We start from the raw sequence: 16,759 nt of genomic DNA on the forward strand, positions 1-16,759 counted from the left end.
AAAGAAGCGTGGAATGACCTGCAGCTCAGTGCTTTGGAGGGGACAGTGCTCAGAGAGCGAACATTGCCCTAAAGGCAGCTAGCTCCAGGAAATAAGAAAAGCTTGGGTACATTTTGGCAGATTTTTGGCAGATCTGTGTAGCCAGCCTTGGGTCTGAGGAGCTGGAAGAGTTGCTAGGGCCAGAGCTGTTGCAAGATTTTGGCATGCTACCACCTTTCTAAGAGCAGGATGAACAGAAATCACTGCACACAAACCCTTTCCTGGTACTGAGCTTTGACTCAGGCTGAATTTACCACCTAATATCTGCTAATTTCAGTCATGATACCTACAGTAAAAATACCATGAAATGGGGTAGGGTGCTTTGTAGAGAGACTTGCAGCTTATAGATTGTTGTTGTGTTGTTTGCTTCTTTTTAGATACAGAAATCAATATAAACCATTTCTCTTCCCGTCACCAGTAAGTTACATTTAGCTTGAAACTTTTTATGATGCTGTTTCAGAGTTAAGGCTCTAACATCTTTAGCTTTCAGAAGATTATTATTTAAAAGATGCATGTGTGTGTTTTGCTCTCTTGGTTAAAACAGTTAAGAACAAGTTTACTGGGATTTGAAGTGCTTCAGAGATAGAATGGAAGTAAAATTAAAAATTCTCATGGAGGCCCTCAGCATTTTCTTATAGCATAGAATCATTAACTTCTATGAGGAGTTGTGCTTGGATTTCGCTCTCAATGCCTTTTTAAAATTCATTCAAGTAGCTTATTACAGCTGTCTCCAAAGTCTATTTGTACCAATGATAAATATCAATGATAAAAATATCTGTGATAGCCTTGGTGAAGTTAGTCATGGAGATGATGCAGAAGTCCAAAGCTATATATGTTTTTGGATACACATTGAAGCAGTGGTAGTGAGAATTGATATATTTGCTAAAGTTGGGGAGAAACAAATTGCTTTTTGCGGTGGAAGGAGCTAAAGATGGCTGTTGGCACCCCAAAGCTTGTTTTTGCTGCCTGACCAATTGGTTCTAATAAGCAGCTCCTAGAGCAGCAAATTCTGTCTCCCTCACATCCATTAACTGCCATAAACTGCCTTGCTATAGTGACTCTTCTGTGCTGTATTAAGTATTTCAAGTTATTTCAACATGCTTGTTCATTTTAGCTGATCTTTTCTTTTTAGGGATCTTTCATTCTGCTAAGTGAAAAATTTTGTTGTCTTCTATCACAGTTATGGTGAATTAAAGCGTAAGGAGAGAGCAGAACAAACTAGGGACTGTGTAGAGTGAGAAGGGAGGAATCTGAGGCATGGGAGGGAAGGATGTAAGCTCCTGTAGTCAGTGCATTTAGAAAAACATAAAATTCATCAAAAGAGGTGCTACTACTAGATAAGCCTGTAATCCCATTGGATTTCATTTAAAAAAGGACAAGAATCTATTTGTTGTTTTATTTTAGAGATGGCTTCTTAATACCAACAAAATAGTGTTTCCTGTAAACCATTCTTCTCCTGCTGCCCAGCTAACAGCTTGTATTGATTTTGATTAGACACCTTTCAGGAGTTTTTCAGAGGCTTATGAGCTAAGCTGTGCTCATGAGGTGGTGATCAATTCACACAAGTTTTTGCAAATAGCTCTAATGCATTAGCAGCTATGTAGAAGTCATTCTGTCCTGAGTTGAAGGGTAAGGGAAGCGTGTCTAAATGTTATAGCATTCCATTATTTGGGAAGTACGTGGGCATGGTGGGGAAAAGCATCCAGTTTATCACAAAGGTTTTAAAGCTATTATGGTGTTCAGATGGGTTTCCTGGGCTTTATGAAGAAATGCTTCAGCTGTCTAAATAAGTGTATAACTAATGCGAGTGTCATATTGGTTTCCAGGGTAAGATCTGTGATTCTCTGTTACTTGAGTTCTGCAAACATATCCAGTCTGTATTACATCTCAGAAAGGCATGTTTCAGTGATTAAAACTGTAGTAGATACTTTGTCCCTTCTCACTTGAAATGTTCTTTTATGCAGATTACCACTTCCAGCAGTTCCAGTAATGCTGCAGGTTCCCTGCTGCAGTAACCTCCTGATGGCCCTTCCAGGCTCTCTCCAGTGCCTCTGATGTCACAGCAGCATAGTCACAGTAATTGTGTGAAATCCTAGACATGATTGCATGAAATCCTAGAGATGGACCATAGCTTGGCAAGTGTGTAAGAAATGTGCAAGAATTTGCCAGTGTTGACAAAGAAATGGGGCAATGGGAGGATTCTGGCAAAATGTGAAGTTAAGTTGGGGGGTACCAAGTGGAGATATTGGTGAAGAGGATCAACAGGGGTTACTGACTGGGATGGTAGCACCAGAGCAGATGCAGATTTGTAGATGACACAGATTGGTGGTGCATGTATTAGTGACGGCAGGGCTATCCCTGCACAATATGCTCCCTGAGAAGTATGGAACTCTTTGTTACTAATGTAGGTCAGTACTTCAGTGCCAGGAGTGCATGCAGGCTCTGAGAAGAATGCACAAGTCTTGAAGCATAAGTAATTAAGCATGAGATCGTGGAGCTGCTGTGGAGAAAAACAGTGGGCTTGATGTGTGTTAACAGTGGAGTAGTGCGAGTGAAAGTACCAGTGCTGTACCAGCACCGGGAAACTCAATTACTGGTGAAATACCGAGAGTGGAAAAAGACACCATTTGAAGTTGCCCAACTGTGGGAGGCATAGAGAACTCCTAAAGGAATTCTACTCTATATGAAAGGTGAATGACAAATTTAAACCATGTACATTTCTTCATGCAAACAATATATATATATATATATATATATATATACATATATATATATACACACACACATATATTGAGTATTAAAGAGCTTCTTAATGTAGCAGAAACAGGCATGAGAAGAACCAGGGAATGGAAAAGGGGTAGTAGTTTTTAATTCAAATGAAGTTACATATTTTTAGCTGAGAAGCATGTGATTCACTGAGCATGTGTAAACACCCCCATAGATTTTATATGTATACACTATGTTTATCCATACATACATTCATTTACACATTATAAATATGTATATTAAATCAAACAAACACAAAACAAAGGTTCACATTTGCCATGTAGCTTTTATGTAAATCTAAGGCAATGCTTCTGTAAGGTAAATGTTCCTCTTCAGTCATGGAGCACTGTGCTCAGCACTGGCAACACCAATTTACCAAAACTCCAGTAATGGTTTCTATCACTGAGAACCTGTTGAGATTTTGACATCTCTACTGTTTGTTTGAACTCTTAAAGGTCAGAATAGTCAACTTGTTGATCTTCTGTTTACCATACTCTCAATCCCTTTCAATGTCTTCTAGAAGCACTACTGTCACTTAAAATGGTTTGCCTAAATACAAAAGATTAGTACTTACCTTCTGCTTTTCAGATTTTCTCATTAAATTAAGAAATCTTTTAGTGCCAATTGAGAGATAGTCGTTTATGCAGTTATTTGAGGTAGAATAACTGCAATTCTTTTGCACATAAGTAACCTTACAGAAAAATGGGACTGTTTGGGTGGTTCTGCTTTTATTTTGCATGTTTGGCATGTACACTGCTGCTGCGTAGTACCAGGAAGAAAGTATACAAGCGTGTGAGTGAATTGCTTAGGGAACTGAACAAATTAGATCAACCTGCCAAGGAATTTAGATAGCTGATTTTAAACAATGGCTAACAGTGTGTGTGAAACACTGAGGGTCTGTGTTTGAAGTTCTTCATCGTTTTCTTTTTTACTTCTCTTAAAATGATTGGTTTATTTGTTTTGAATGTCTCCTTTCATAGTGGCTGATGCTGAACAAATCACTGCAAGTGGGTTCAACTCCAGTCATCCTTCCAACGTGCCAGTAGCATTGGGATCATATCATACAAATTGATGTTATGGGAAATAAATTAACAAGCTTGAATCAAGTGGCCGCTGTTACCTTCTGGCACTGTGGCAAAAGAAGGAGCTGAAGTTAATTTGTGAGCTGTGGAAGAGACTGCCCATGTCCTAGGTGGTGTCATATGTCTGTGACCCGTGTGGTTTATTGTCTGCCAAAAAAAAAAAAAAAAAGAAAAAGAAAAAAGAGATTTGATTAATCTTACCTAATAAGGTTCCCATTGCATTACAGTGAAGCCCAAGTGCTAAGCACCTGTGGAAGGGATTTACTGTGAGCTACAGTGCCCTGTCTCAGAAGCTGTGCTGCTTGGGGGTCAGATGCTAAATGAGTGGGGAAACACCATCTCCCCAGCTTGGGGGAAAAAAGAAGTCACAGGTGATTAGAGAGAGGCTGTTGCCTGTCATTATCCATCACAGGATGAGAATGGTGTTATGTGAGAAAGCTGTGGTCAAATGTCTCTGATCTACTTCTCCCTGGTGGTGCATGAATTAATTTTATGAGTAGAGAACATTAGTGGTCAGTTTCTGTAGAGAGAGATTTGGTCTTCATCATGAAGATATGATTCTGCCTGGGTTAAAATAAAGGCTTTGTAGACATGGAGGTGAAATGGGGTGTCTGCTGTGTACTTTATCTCCCTTGACCTGTTGTTAACTGTACCTGGACTTTTACCCTTTAATTGTTGAGTTATGCTCAATTACGCTTGCCTTCATCCAATCCTCCTTTCCTTTCCAGACAGCCCAACTTTGTCTCACAAGATATTTCTGGCATCCCGTGAATATAACATTTCTGTGCTGCTAGGCACGAAAGTGCAAATATCACCTTAGTTTATTTGGAGATGAGTTTTGATGAGATTATTGCCCTCAGCTCCTCACGGCTTTTTCTTCAGTTTTCACAGTAACTCAATCTGTGCAATTATGTTACTAGTGAAAAAACTGATAGGAGCTTTGGAAATAAAAACCAAATAACATAACATTTAGAAGATACTTGTAAGGCAAAAAAATATTAACAACATTACACATTCAGCTTTCATGGCATCTGCATGGTGGTATTATATAGTTTGTCTGTGTTACCTAGTCAGCGTATTCCTGGTGTCTTAACAGATGTGTAAGAAATGTTAACTAAAAATATTTCTCAAAGAGGAAGAAATACTCTTCTAGGTATATCAAGATACTATATAGCTTTTATGTCAAAGTGTTACCCGTCTCTCTGTTTTGTTTTATGCACCATTTCAGAGACAAGGCTGTTGGTGATACACTGGACTTCTGTTTAACTGTGTGCAATAAGTCACGTTTTTGTTATTTCAGCTGCTTCTGTTTGTCAGCATGTGAAGAATTGCTTCTACTTTCTGGAATTTTTGGGGCTTTTTTTTTTTTTTTATTATTATTTACCTCTTTTTTCAGTACGTGAAAATCTCATATGTAAGTACTGGTCTATCTAGTACTGTCAGTGTGAAAAGTGTAGGAGGGTAACCAAAATGTGCTTTCTGAGGGATTAATTAGTGAACTTCATCCTGGAGTATCCCACTCCACTTGGGAACAAGCTCAGTTCTTTCCTTCTGCCTCCACAGTGACATGCAGATTTGTTGTGTTTGCTTTTTTATCTCTGATGACGTTCTGCCTTCGTGGGATTTTTCACAGAGCTTTTGTAGGTTCCTTGGGATGAAGGTTTCTCATTGCTGATATGATGGCTTTGAGTTCCAGTTCCTGCTGCATGTTATTTTTCTCTGAACAGCTACCAGATGGACGAATGTGTGCATTCATCTAAAGTGTCTGGTTCCAAGGGATTATGTTAAGAGAAATGCCTGTCAGCATATGGGTAGCAAACTTGATTTCACTTTTGCTAAAACATACCCACACATAGGGAATAAATGAAGCATTGCTTCCATGAAAAGTCTTGGTCAGCAAAATCTGATCCTCACAAAAACATGCTGGCACCTTCATTGGCAATGTGTCATTTCTGGAGTCAATATTAAATGTGCATCTGGTACCTTTGGATGGTATTTTTCAAAGTATTTTTTTCTTAGCAGGTTGAAGTTGAAGTCTATCGAAGAGATTCTAAGAAGCTTCCTGGGCTGGGAGATCCTGACATTGACTGGGAGGAGAGTGTCTACTTGAACCTCATTCTACAGAAGGTAACAGTGGTGCTTACTTTAATTTTCACATGTTGTTCGTGGTGGAAAGGTTTAAGGGAAAGCTTTAGTCTGTCCACTTTCCTCTCTAGCATTGGGATGATTTGAACTTCTCTGGAAAATGGAAGCAAAACATGTTTTTTTCTTTTGTTAGTCTGAATGAACAAAACCAGGAATAGTTGTTATTTTCCAGTAGAGGCATAAGAGCTTTCTTCAAAACCTTTAAATATATTCAGTAAAGCTGAGCTGAATATTATTACCTGAAAGCTCTGCAAAATGGAAGGCTTTGTCAAGTATAATAGTTTTTGAGCGTGAACAAGACCATTAGGCTGGCAGCAATTTTGTTAGTTCACTGTAGAGCCAAGAGAGGAAACTACTCAATGGAAATGCAATGGGATTTTTCTGCTTTATACTTCAGAGCTATATGAAACCTTTTCTTTCTGTTGGTGGAAAGATGAAACTAGCACATCCTATTTTTTCTTAATTAACTCTTGTTGTTCAGTTACTGTGTGTTATGTTGGTGCTTTGAAAAGGCGAATGCTATTGGAATCATTCCAGATCTCTGAAAAGTTTTGTTGATTATGATTTTAAAATGAGGCTGCTGGCTCATTGCGCACATCCTGGAGAATAAATGTTTTATTCTCTCTCCTTCCTCCACAAACTCAAATTGCAGAAATTCCCTGCAAGGAGTGGTTTCTGTATGGATTTGGTGTTGGTTTAAACCAGAATCTGTTTTAATTCTACAGTCAGAATTTGGAGATGCTGCTATAGCAGTACACTGCTGTCCAGAGCTGTTACGCATGCAACTTCTAAGTGTTTTGGGGTTGTTTTTTTTGGCAGGCTGCATTAATGCATTCTGATCTCTCTCATTTTTCACTTGTGTTGGTTGTTGTTTTTATTATCCCCTTTTTGAAAGGAGGGAATATATTTTCCATTTCTACTGTAGAGTGTTCTGTGCGTCATGCTTGTTCTCTACTTGACCAGTAGGCTTGGTGTTAAATACTGACAGATGATTCTTTACCCATAGGTTGTCCACTCCAGCAAGCATCTCCATAGAAGATTTTTTCAGTATTGCTGAGTTAGCCCACAGATTTGTGTCTTTTTATTATCAAGAAAACTGTAGGTGTGTCAGGATAGTGAAGGGAATAGCAGTACCCAAACATTCTACTGCTTAGTCGGGGAGCTGAAAGAGATGAAGATGGAACGTGTTCTGCTGTGTGCATTTTATTTTTCTGACTTTAGAACTTCATTTCTCTGTCTGGTGTCCTTGTTTTAGCTGGATTATGTGGTGACATGCGCTGTGTGCACACGCTCCGATGGAGGAGATATTCACATTCACAAAAAGAAATCTCAGGTGAGATTACCCTATTCTTACTGTGGATAAGAGGTTGGCATCCGGTATTAACTGATTCTAAAAACTGTATCAACACCAGCACAGCAGTTTTCATGCTGTGCTCTGTCACAGCTTCACCCTTGTGAAACAGCTCAGGTCTGCCTGCTGACACATCCTGCCAGTCAGCTAAATGTGGGATCTAAATGTGCTTTATAGCCTCTCTCAAAAAGCAATAAAGACCTCTCTGCGCTCTCAAGACTTACATCTTTGCTTGATGTGTTTGAGAAGAGTGAGTTGAGAGGAGTATGACTGTTAGGGTGAAATCAGAGGTTAAGCCCAGTTTGTACAAGACGTGAGTTATAAGAAACCTGCAGGATACATCTGTATTGCAGCAATATTAAATGGTAAACAATTTAGTGATTGGCATCTTATCTTTTTATTGTTTTTACACAGTTCTTATTTTCTTCCTTAAATCGCTTATTCCTTCCATCAGCCTGCAGAGAACGTTTATCACTGATGTGTGCAGCATACGTTTAATCCAGCATTTCACACAGGGGTGGAGACTGAATGATAAGCATGAAGAATAAGAAACCCTAGACTTCGTCACCCATTTTTCAGCAGTTCTTGCAATACCTTTTCCTGTTTAACAGAAATTCTACTCTAAAGGGCTCCTGTTGCATAAACTGTCTCAGAGATTTCAACTTTTTTTAGTCTCTGCTGGTTGTGTGACTTCAGCTAAAATAAGTCAGTGTTTTAAAATTCTTTAAGCAGCTTTACTTCAGTGAATTCTATTCTTTCTATTTCTAATCTTTTCCTACAAATAAAATGAGCACTGCTGGTTATTGTATTTATAATTTGCATGTTGGGCACAAAAATCCCTCCTGGTGCTGTTAAGGCACCACGTTACAACACTGACAACAAGTCTTTTATTTCTCATTGCTGTTTCTGCTGTGCACAAGTCCAAATATCACTCTGAGTTAACTTCAGCAAAATTCTTTTGAGAAAGAGTTCTGTAAATATTGAGCGTGCCTTTGAAAGCTAGGAAGATGAGAATAGAAGGCCTGCCCAAAGCACTTGGGCAATGTTCTGTGGAAGAATGAGGTTTTTCTGTTCCTCATTTCTCGCAGTTTATGATGTGAGGCTGCTTATGAATTTTACTTTCTCTTCTTATCTAGGAGAAACTAGGAACTTGTTAAAATTCACCTGCACATCCTAATATTATGAAGCTGTTGTATGGAGAGAGGAAAAAGGGCAAATCTATGTACTGTAGAAAGTATACTTCCATTAGGACATTTCATTGAAAAATGCATGAATCAACTTTTTAAGATCTATCCTACAGCTCTGATTGCTGCTGATTTATAAAACGTATGCTATCCTGCTAATGTGCAGATAGACATTGAGTATGAAAAGGCCCTGCTTAGGAGGATGACCTGCTGTACTGCTGTGATGTGTGCTACCATGTTCATACAGTAGATATGCTACTTGGTATGTTTCTTTTAATTCAAAGCTTTGTAAACAGAAGTGAAAGCAAAGAAAGCTACAAAGAAAGCTATGAATTCCTCTCTTTAGCTGTTTGCAGTCCTGTTGGGCTGCTAAAATCTAAAGCCATGATATTCTTAAGTGTTGCTAGTTTTGGAGAGAAATAAACCAAGAGGATGAGGAGTTGCTTCAGAGGGGGGATGACTGCTACAGGAAGCACAATGGCTAGGGAAAGAAACAAGTGGAAGGTGATGGTGAGAAATCAACTTCTTGTCTTCTTGAGAGCTTCATGTCTCATTACTGAGTAATACTGATCTTACTGTGAAAGTGAGCAAACAACAACATTTGTTGTACAAACAGTGTTAGGTCAGCAGCTCCACAGTAACTCTCTGCTGTAACGTGCTCTTACGTTACAGCAGACTGCAGTAACATATAGACAACTCAGGATAGCTTTCTGTTAATGAAAAGCAATACCATAGGTTGATGAGAGGTCAGATGCATACAGAAGCATCTACCATGAATTAATAGATTGTTTATACATGAAAACTCAAGAATTCATGAGTGGAAGGTTCTATCATTATTGTAAGATGAGCTTTGCTTGCAGGGTGTCCAGCTTAAGTGCAGGTGTTGGCTGACTGAGGAGCGTTGACTGCGGTGTTTTGGCATGGTTTGCCTTGTGTTTGGTGTGCCCATTCCTGGAAACATTTAACTGAGAAGATGTAATTTTCTTTTTCAATATCTTTCTCAGCAAGTGTTTGCATCTCCCAGCAAACACCCAATGGATAGCAAAGGAGAAGAGTCAAAGATCAGCTATCCCAACATATTCTTCATGATTGACAGTTTTGAAGAGGTGAGTTCCTTGCTGCAGCAGGGTTTTGTCTTATACTAGTCTTGTATCCAAAGTAGTTGTTTTCTAGCACTTCTGAACCAATATTTTTGGCTGTTCAAGCTGTATCCCAAGAAACTTCTTGTGTAAGTCATGGTGATTTTTTATATATATATATATATATATATATACACACATATATATACATATATATATACACACACATATGTGATCTTTCTAATTCTTTACTCTGTCTGAAATCTGGATTTAGAGCTGAATTTACTGTAGGTCTTTATGAAGGACTGAAGCAAGAGGGGATGATTTTAAGAGATGCCTATCCTAATTTATGATATGCAGTGGGCACTGTCTAGAGTCTATGATCTTTGGAAAGGCAAGGAAGGAGCCTGCAGATTCCTTGCATTTTCCCATTGACATTGATTCTGCATTAGGCATAGGGAGAGGGAATCTGAAGGTATTTGTACTTTGACAGCCGCTCTTTTCCTTTAAGTCTTTTTTTCTCTCATCTTGCAGGTTTTCAGTGACATGACTGTGGGAGAAGGAGAAATGGTCTGTGTGGAGCTGGTAGCCAGTGACAAAAGCAACACTTTCCAGGGTGTGATTTTCCAGGGATCCATACGCTATGAAGCACTCAAGAAGGTCTATGACAACAGGGTAAGGTGCTCTGAACAGCAGTGTCTTGTAGCAATGATGCTAATCACAGTTTTGGTATTGAGACTGTTGGTTTTTTGTCCTGTTAGGTCATCTGCATCATAGTTTATCCTATTTGGCATTGAAAGCTGTTGGTGCTTTTTGTCTCAAACATCTGAGGTTTCTCAGGTCACTATATATTAGTTTTCTGTTTGACAAAAGGAGTAAAGCTGATAAGCATGGCAGGATGTGACACCAGAATAGACTTGAATAACAAAGTTCTGGGGTCCCTTTTATTTTTCTGAAAGCTCGTGGATTTTTCTACTTACCTCTGAGAAGGCATGTTTTGCAGGGAGATCTTAAGCTCTGCTATCTGTTATATGTGAAATGTTTCTGTACACAAGTACAGAAGACACTACACTGAGTTTCACAGCTGCAAAAGACTTCTTCATTGTTTTCAGATAGGAACGTGAAATGCCATCACTTCCAGCTTCAAATTCAGTACTTTGAAGTTAAGTTGAGAGGTGGCAAGAGCCAATCAACTTCACCAAAAATTTGCTGTGAAGACAGCACTGAAGGATTAAAAGAAAATAAAGCCAATCAGTACCTACTGTGACAGTAAACTCCTTCGCTCCCCTTTTCAATAGAGATCCTGAACAGTTTCTCTTTATCCCATTTGGAATGAGAGTAGTTTTGTAGCTCATCTTCCAAAGAATGTGAAAGTAAAGTTTTCTCTCTTGTGCCATCATCCTACTGTCTGAAGTTACCAGCAGGTGAGAATGCAGAACCTCTAAAGACTAAATAAGAAGAAAGTCTTGCAGTAGAGAGGCAACAATTGATGTGTTAGTATCATGTTATAGCTAAGGAATGTCCTGCTTAACCATACTGCAGTTTTATTAGATGAAAAATAGAATGGTTTGTTTTAATATTTGATTGCAGCTGAAGGCAAATCTTAAAAGTCTGACTTCTTTGTCTTGTCAAAAGAGAGCAGTAGTAAGCTATGTGTACTTTTGAAGGTTACTTGTGTGTTAGTTGCCTGCTTTAATTCTTAGTGCAGTATGGATTGATACATTATGAACAAACTTGGCTCTTCAAGGTGTTAAAGTGTTGAAAGTTATGATTAAACAACTGAAGCGTGTGGATAAGTCCTTCTTATTTCACTTGACAAAACCTTGATCATTTTCATATCATTCTGTTCTCTTTTCCATTTCTCAGTTCGGTTTTCAGTTCAGTAGTGTTGAGTGGAAACCGAGCCCTTCTTTCTGCCATGAGTTCAAAAGCTGTCAGGGTTTTGTGGCAAGTGATGTTGTGGTCCGGGTGTTAATTTTGCATCAGGACTCTGTCTTTACGCTTTGGGCTTGACAATGTGAATATAAAGATGTCCGAATTGTGCTTCCCAAAAGGTAGGCACATAGTCCCATTCTGCTCAATTTTAGTTGTGTCTATAGTATTTTGACTCAAGCAAACATCCCTGCACACCTGTGAGGGGCTGTGCATGTGCCTGCCTGTGCTCCAATGTGCCATGATGGGTGGGTTTGGGTAAAAGACTTTTTATCTCAGTGTGTCATTGGATAACTCTGCTTTTTGGATAGCTGAAGGAGTTGATTCTTCTCTGAGCCAATATTCTCTTATCTGTAAAGTTGCTTTCCCTTTAGAATTCACTTCTTATTGAGGCGTAAAATGCTTCCTAAGAATCAAGATAATAACCATTATTCGCAGTGTTTTTACTTAAATAACTATTTTCAGAGAATATTGTATTTTATATCTGGAAATGAAATTGCATGTATTTCTTTCCTGTCTTGGTGCCATGTAGGTTAGTGTTGCGGCAAAGATGGCACAAAGGATGTCCTTTGGCTTTTATAAATACAACAACATGGAGTTTGTTCGGATGAAAGGGCCCCAAGGGAAAGGACATGCAGAGATGGCAGTGAGTAGAGTTCCTACTGGCGACACTTCACCATATGGAACAGAAGAAGATTCAAATCCAGACTCCCCAGTGCATGAGAGAGTAAGTGGACTGATCTAACTTTAAGCATGAGTATGTTTTACTTCAAAGTCAGTGGATGGACTGAAGCTGGAATTAATCGACATCATGGTTCTGAACTTAGTTTTGCATGTGTGTATTTTGAATATATTCAATATATCACAGAATTATAGAATGGCATGGGTTGAAAAGGACCTCAAAGATGGTGTAGTTCCAATCTCCCCACTATGTGCAGGGTCACCAACCACCAGACCAGGCTGCCCAGAGCCACATCCAGCCTGGCCTTGATTTTTTACCAGGGATGGGGCATCCACAACCTCCTTGGGCAACCTGTTCCAGTGCGTCACCACCCTCTGTGTGAAAAACTTCTTCCTGGTATCTAACCTAAATCTCTCATGTCTTAGTTTAAAAACCATTCCCTCTTGTCCTATCACTGTCAATTCATGTAAACAGTTGTTCTCCCTCCTGTTTATACGCTCCCCATACGCAGTTGGATTCTAGTCACAGTTTCCTGTGAGCAAATACTGAATACAGAGAAGAATGCGTGATTCATATTTCTGGAGGAGTGTTTTGTTGAAACAACAGCAGTGTTTATGCCAGGGAAAATGATGGTTCTGCCTATTTTCTATGAAAGTTAATAGATTCCATTTCTGTACGTGGTGGTGTTTACCAAAAAACATGCAATTTGCATATGGTGTAGCTTTCTTACTAAACCTCACAGGTAGTTTCTGAGGAGTCTTATGGAGAGATTTTGCCAGCAGTGGGAAGATGAAAATATTAAAGCAAAGACTATACATCTAGATGCAGAACTGTAATTATGCATGTGCTTAATTCTAATGCAAACTCAGTAAAATACCAATTGAGTAAGTCCAGAGATGTTGATTTGGCCCTTAATCAATCCTAGGTGTTGTTTTTAGTTACAACATTTCACCTAGTAAATGGGGATTGGACAGTGTGCCTTTAAAATATCTGTACAGGTGTGTCCTGACCCAGGCAGTGTGATTACTGATTCCTATGTAACATCACTAAGTGAGTAGTTGATAGACCCACAGAACTGCTTCCAGAGGTATCCATGGAAGAGTGTGACTTCAGGACTCTTAAAAGCCCAAATAAGCAGTCAGCACTGAGCTCATTAATTGAATGTGTGTGCTCTGTACTGTAGAGATACAGCCTGAAGAAACCATGCCTGGTGGGACTTCCTGAGCTTTTAGCTATCAGGCTTCCAGTGTCTCTGTTGATCTGTCATTGTTGCTCTTTGCTAATGGTTTTAATGGCCCTTTGTTTCTGGTTTAACCTCCAGGTGTGATAAGAAATGGCTGTGGAATTAAAAAGAAATTGAGACAAGCATAGATTAGAGAACAAGTGCACTTATGGGAGGATCATTTGAGTGATAGAATGCCTCTTTTTTTTGTTCTTTTTTTTTTTTTTTTAGTATGTGGATAACAGAGGGCTTCTTCAGTGCAACACTGATATGGTTTGGCTGTCATTCTCAGTTGTATATCACCTCCCTCCATATTTGCAAGGACAGATATAAGCAGTGTCAGGTCTCATTTTAGGAAACATTATGGGATTGTTAAATCAACAGTGTGAGAAAGGAAGGCTGAGATGAGAGAAGTTATTACTATACAGAAATAATATACATAAAGTTGAACGTTGATTTGGCTTTTGTGTCATGTTCTTGGGTTAGGTAATTTCCCTGTGACCCTGCTTCACAGATGGCGACATTTACAGTGATTTCATGTGGCATCCCTTTATATGTTCCCCTTTAACCTGGGGAACAACTACCTTGTGCTTACCAAAGAAATGATGATGCACAGTTTTGTGTCCACCGTGTACGTTCCGAGCTTTAGTCTTCTGCATATCAACATGCAAAAATAAGATTGATGTTCTTGGGGCATCTTGAAGCTGAGGTGACTCTGCAGTTGACATTCTCTGTCCACTACGCTAAAACTTGCAGTTAGATGCCAGCTGTGATTGAGTTTTAAATGTGACTCGTTGTGGCACGTTTCAGACTAAAAAGTTCTATGCTTCTAATAAGATGTAAACAAAATTTTTCCATTGTTTCTTCTGTTCTGTTTCAGCTCACGTCTTTCAGCACCCCACCAACCCCAGAACGCAACAACCGGCCGTCCTTTTTCTCCCCATCTCTTAAGAGAAAAGTGCCCCGAAATCGAATTGCTGAGATGAAAAAATCCCACTCAGCAAATGACAGTGAGGAGTTCTTCAGAGATGATGATGGTGGAGGTGAGAGAAATAACATCAACTAAACAGACTTTCAGAGGGAAGGGGAAACACATCTGTGGAAAGGGATCACAATGCTGGATTTTGCAAAAGGTTTGCAGCATGAAAAGCATAGCTCCTCAAAAAGGCTGATGCTGGTGCCACTCTGAAACTGGGTTCACGGGTTTAGCATCTATTTGGAGGCTGGAGACCAATTTGTCTCCATGTTTAATTATACAAAGGCTACAGTGTGGATCGGCTACTAAGTACTATGATGGGAAGAGCAGCTTCCCCAGATGGAGTCCCGCTGTCCCAGTTTATTTCTCCTGAAGGCTGCAGAAGATAGGCTGGTGTTCAGAGCTCTTATGCAGCAGCTTTCCATTAGTGGTGATGGTGCCTGCTCAGTATACTGTCTGATCCTAGCATACTTGATCGTAATGATGAACGTTCTTATTATTTTCATTTTCTATTCCTTTAGCATTATTGTAGGGAAATTCTGCTGTGTCTTGGCCTTGTTGGTGGATAAAAACTGGCTTGTCTGAATGTCAGTAGTATTCTTGATCTGGATCTGGCCAGTGATGCTTGCAGACCTGACTCCAGTACAAACAGACCTGTTGTAGGCAGGAACAGCCCGAGAGACTTCACTTGCTTTTGCTGTGTACAAGCATGACACAGCAGGTGAATTGATCCTATTATAGCTACCAGAGTTAGGTCATTCTGACCTGATCACCATGGTGCTGTTGATGCAGTTCTAATATATGGGTAGAGGGAATAGAATGTTTGGCTGTACATATTTACAGGGAAGGAAATCAGGATTTTCTAATCCTATGTTGTTATGTGCATTGCCAGAGTAGCTGCCGCTTTTTACTTTGCTAGGGCTTCTGATTAATCAGAACCTATTTTTAAGCGAGTGATTGTGAATCTCAGAGCTTGGATCAGACTTTCAGATTTTCTTTCTGTTACACTTCAATGTGAGTAGCTACTTTGTTGTAAGGGTCTTCTATTTTATATACAAAGGAGGGCTGGAGTAGGATTTTGCTTGAGCAGTTTCTTGATTCCCTCTCCTCCCTCTTCTTGCTGGCCTATTAGTGGATGATGGTTTACCACTGCTGCCAGCTGTTGCTATAGTTCATTATCTTCAGCGTAAATAGTGAATTCTGTATTGGCACACTCTCACTCATTTAAAAATAAGTGACATGCATGTGTGATCTCTAGAAGGTGAATAGTTGGGTTTCCTTTTTCTTTGACTTTCAGAAGCTTTCATTGAGTCTTACAGTGAAAGTGCAATCACTTTAAAATGTGCTGTCATCTACCTTTACAGATCTGCACAATGCAACAAATCTGAGGTCACGTTCCTTATCTGGGACAGGACGGTCTCTGGTGGGCTCATGGCTGAAACTGAACAGAACAGATGAAAACTTCCTTCTCTATGCACACTTAACTTACATCACTTTGCCATTGCATCGAATTTTAACAGGTGAATTTGAAGATATGTTACCTATAAACAGAGTTAATTGGTTCTCCCAGATTGCCCCTGTGTTGTGGGATTTTGCTATTAAGATAGAGGAACAAGCTTTTCTCTGAAAGGAAATGTAACTTCACAAACCCTATTTGCTGACTGTAGCAGCAAATCAATGTAAACAAGCAGAATGGTGTCAACTGTTCTCAGGCTTTGAGCTGGTTTTCATTTGTGAGGGTTCAAACAAGCTGGTAGATTTTACTTCCAGAGGAATGTTAGTGGCTACATATAAATATATAGTGCTGAAATATAAAGTTCAATGTAATTCTTTGTGTAACTGTCCACTGAGCAATAGACGTATGTAGCAGAGATATGTGACTGAGAGAGCTATGGAAAGGTAGCTTTGCAATTTAGAGACCTCCTCTGCCAATACTGAGTCCTAGATTTGTTTTCTAAATGAGTTTCTTGGATTGATCCAAGAATCCACACTGTCTGTAAGTCTCTTAGGTGCCCAGTTTGTTTGACTGAACTAAGTGATTTTTGTGTAACACCATGAACAACTGGTCCTGAGTTGATGGTCTAGCTCTGAAAATTTCTATATTGATGATATTCAAGTATGTGTTTGTTTAGCTGGATTTTCAGGGTATACTTGCAACCCAGGCCAGCTGTACCCTGGGCTTGATCAGAAGAGGGATAGGCCAGGAGGGCAAGGGAGATGATTGTCTGCCCTCATGAAGTCCTGTCTGGAGTGCTACATCCAGGCCTGGGACCCCCAAACACAAGAAGGATGCAGAGCTGG

General features: G+C 39.5%; 1 protein-coding gene across 8 annotated transcripts in view; it reads left to right on the forward strand.

Moving 5' to 3' along the window:
• The window catches only part of KIAA0930 (KIAA0930 ortholog), a 58,927-nt gene that overhangs the window by 35,667 nt on the left and 6,501 nt on the right, over positions 1-16,759 (forward strand). For 2 of the 8 annotated variants that reach the window (XM_085543768.1, XM_015870402.3), the window contains 7 exons: positions 5,907-6,014; positions 7,288-7,365; positions 9,572-9,673; positions 10,181-10,321; positions 12,111-12,305; positions 14,363-14,525; positions 15,823-15,978. In XM_085543768.1, the coding sequence (XP_085399894.1) occupies positions 5,907-6,014; positions 7,288-7,365; positions 9,572-9,673; positions 10,181-10,321; positions 12,111-12,305; positions 14,363-14,525; positions 15,823-15,978 (943 nt within the window). Of the gene's footprint in view, positions 1-5,906; positions 6,015-7,287; positions 7,366-9,571; positions 9,674-10,180; positions 10,322-11,512; positions 11,615-12,110; positions 12,306-14,362; positions 14,526-15,822; positions 15,979-16,759 lie in introns of all 8 variants that reach the window. The other 6 variants (XM_085543777.1, XM_015870413.3, XM_085543808.1 and 3 more) reach the window with 4 other exon arrangements.

The sequence above is a fragment of the Coturnix japonica genome, chromosome 1 (assembly GCF_054131305.1).
Source record: "Coturnix japonica strain WE chromosome 1, WE-NBRP24, whole genome shotgun sequence".
NCBI lineage: Eukaryota > Metazoa > Chordata > Aves > Galliformes > Phasianidae > Coturnix > Coturnix japonica.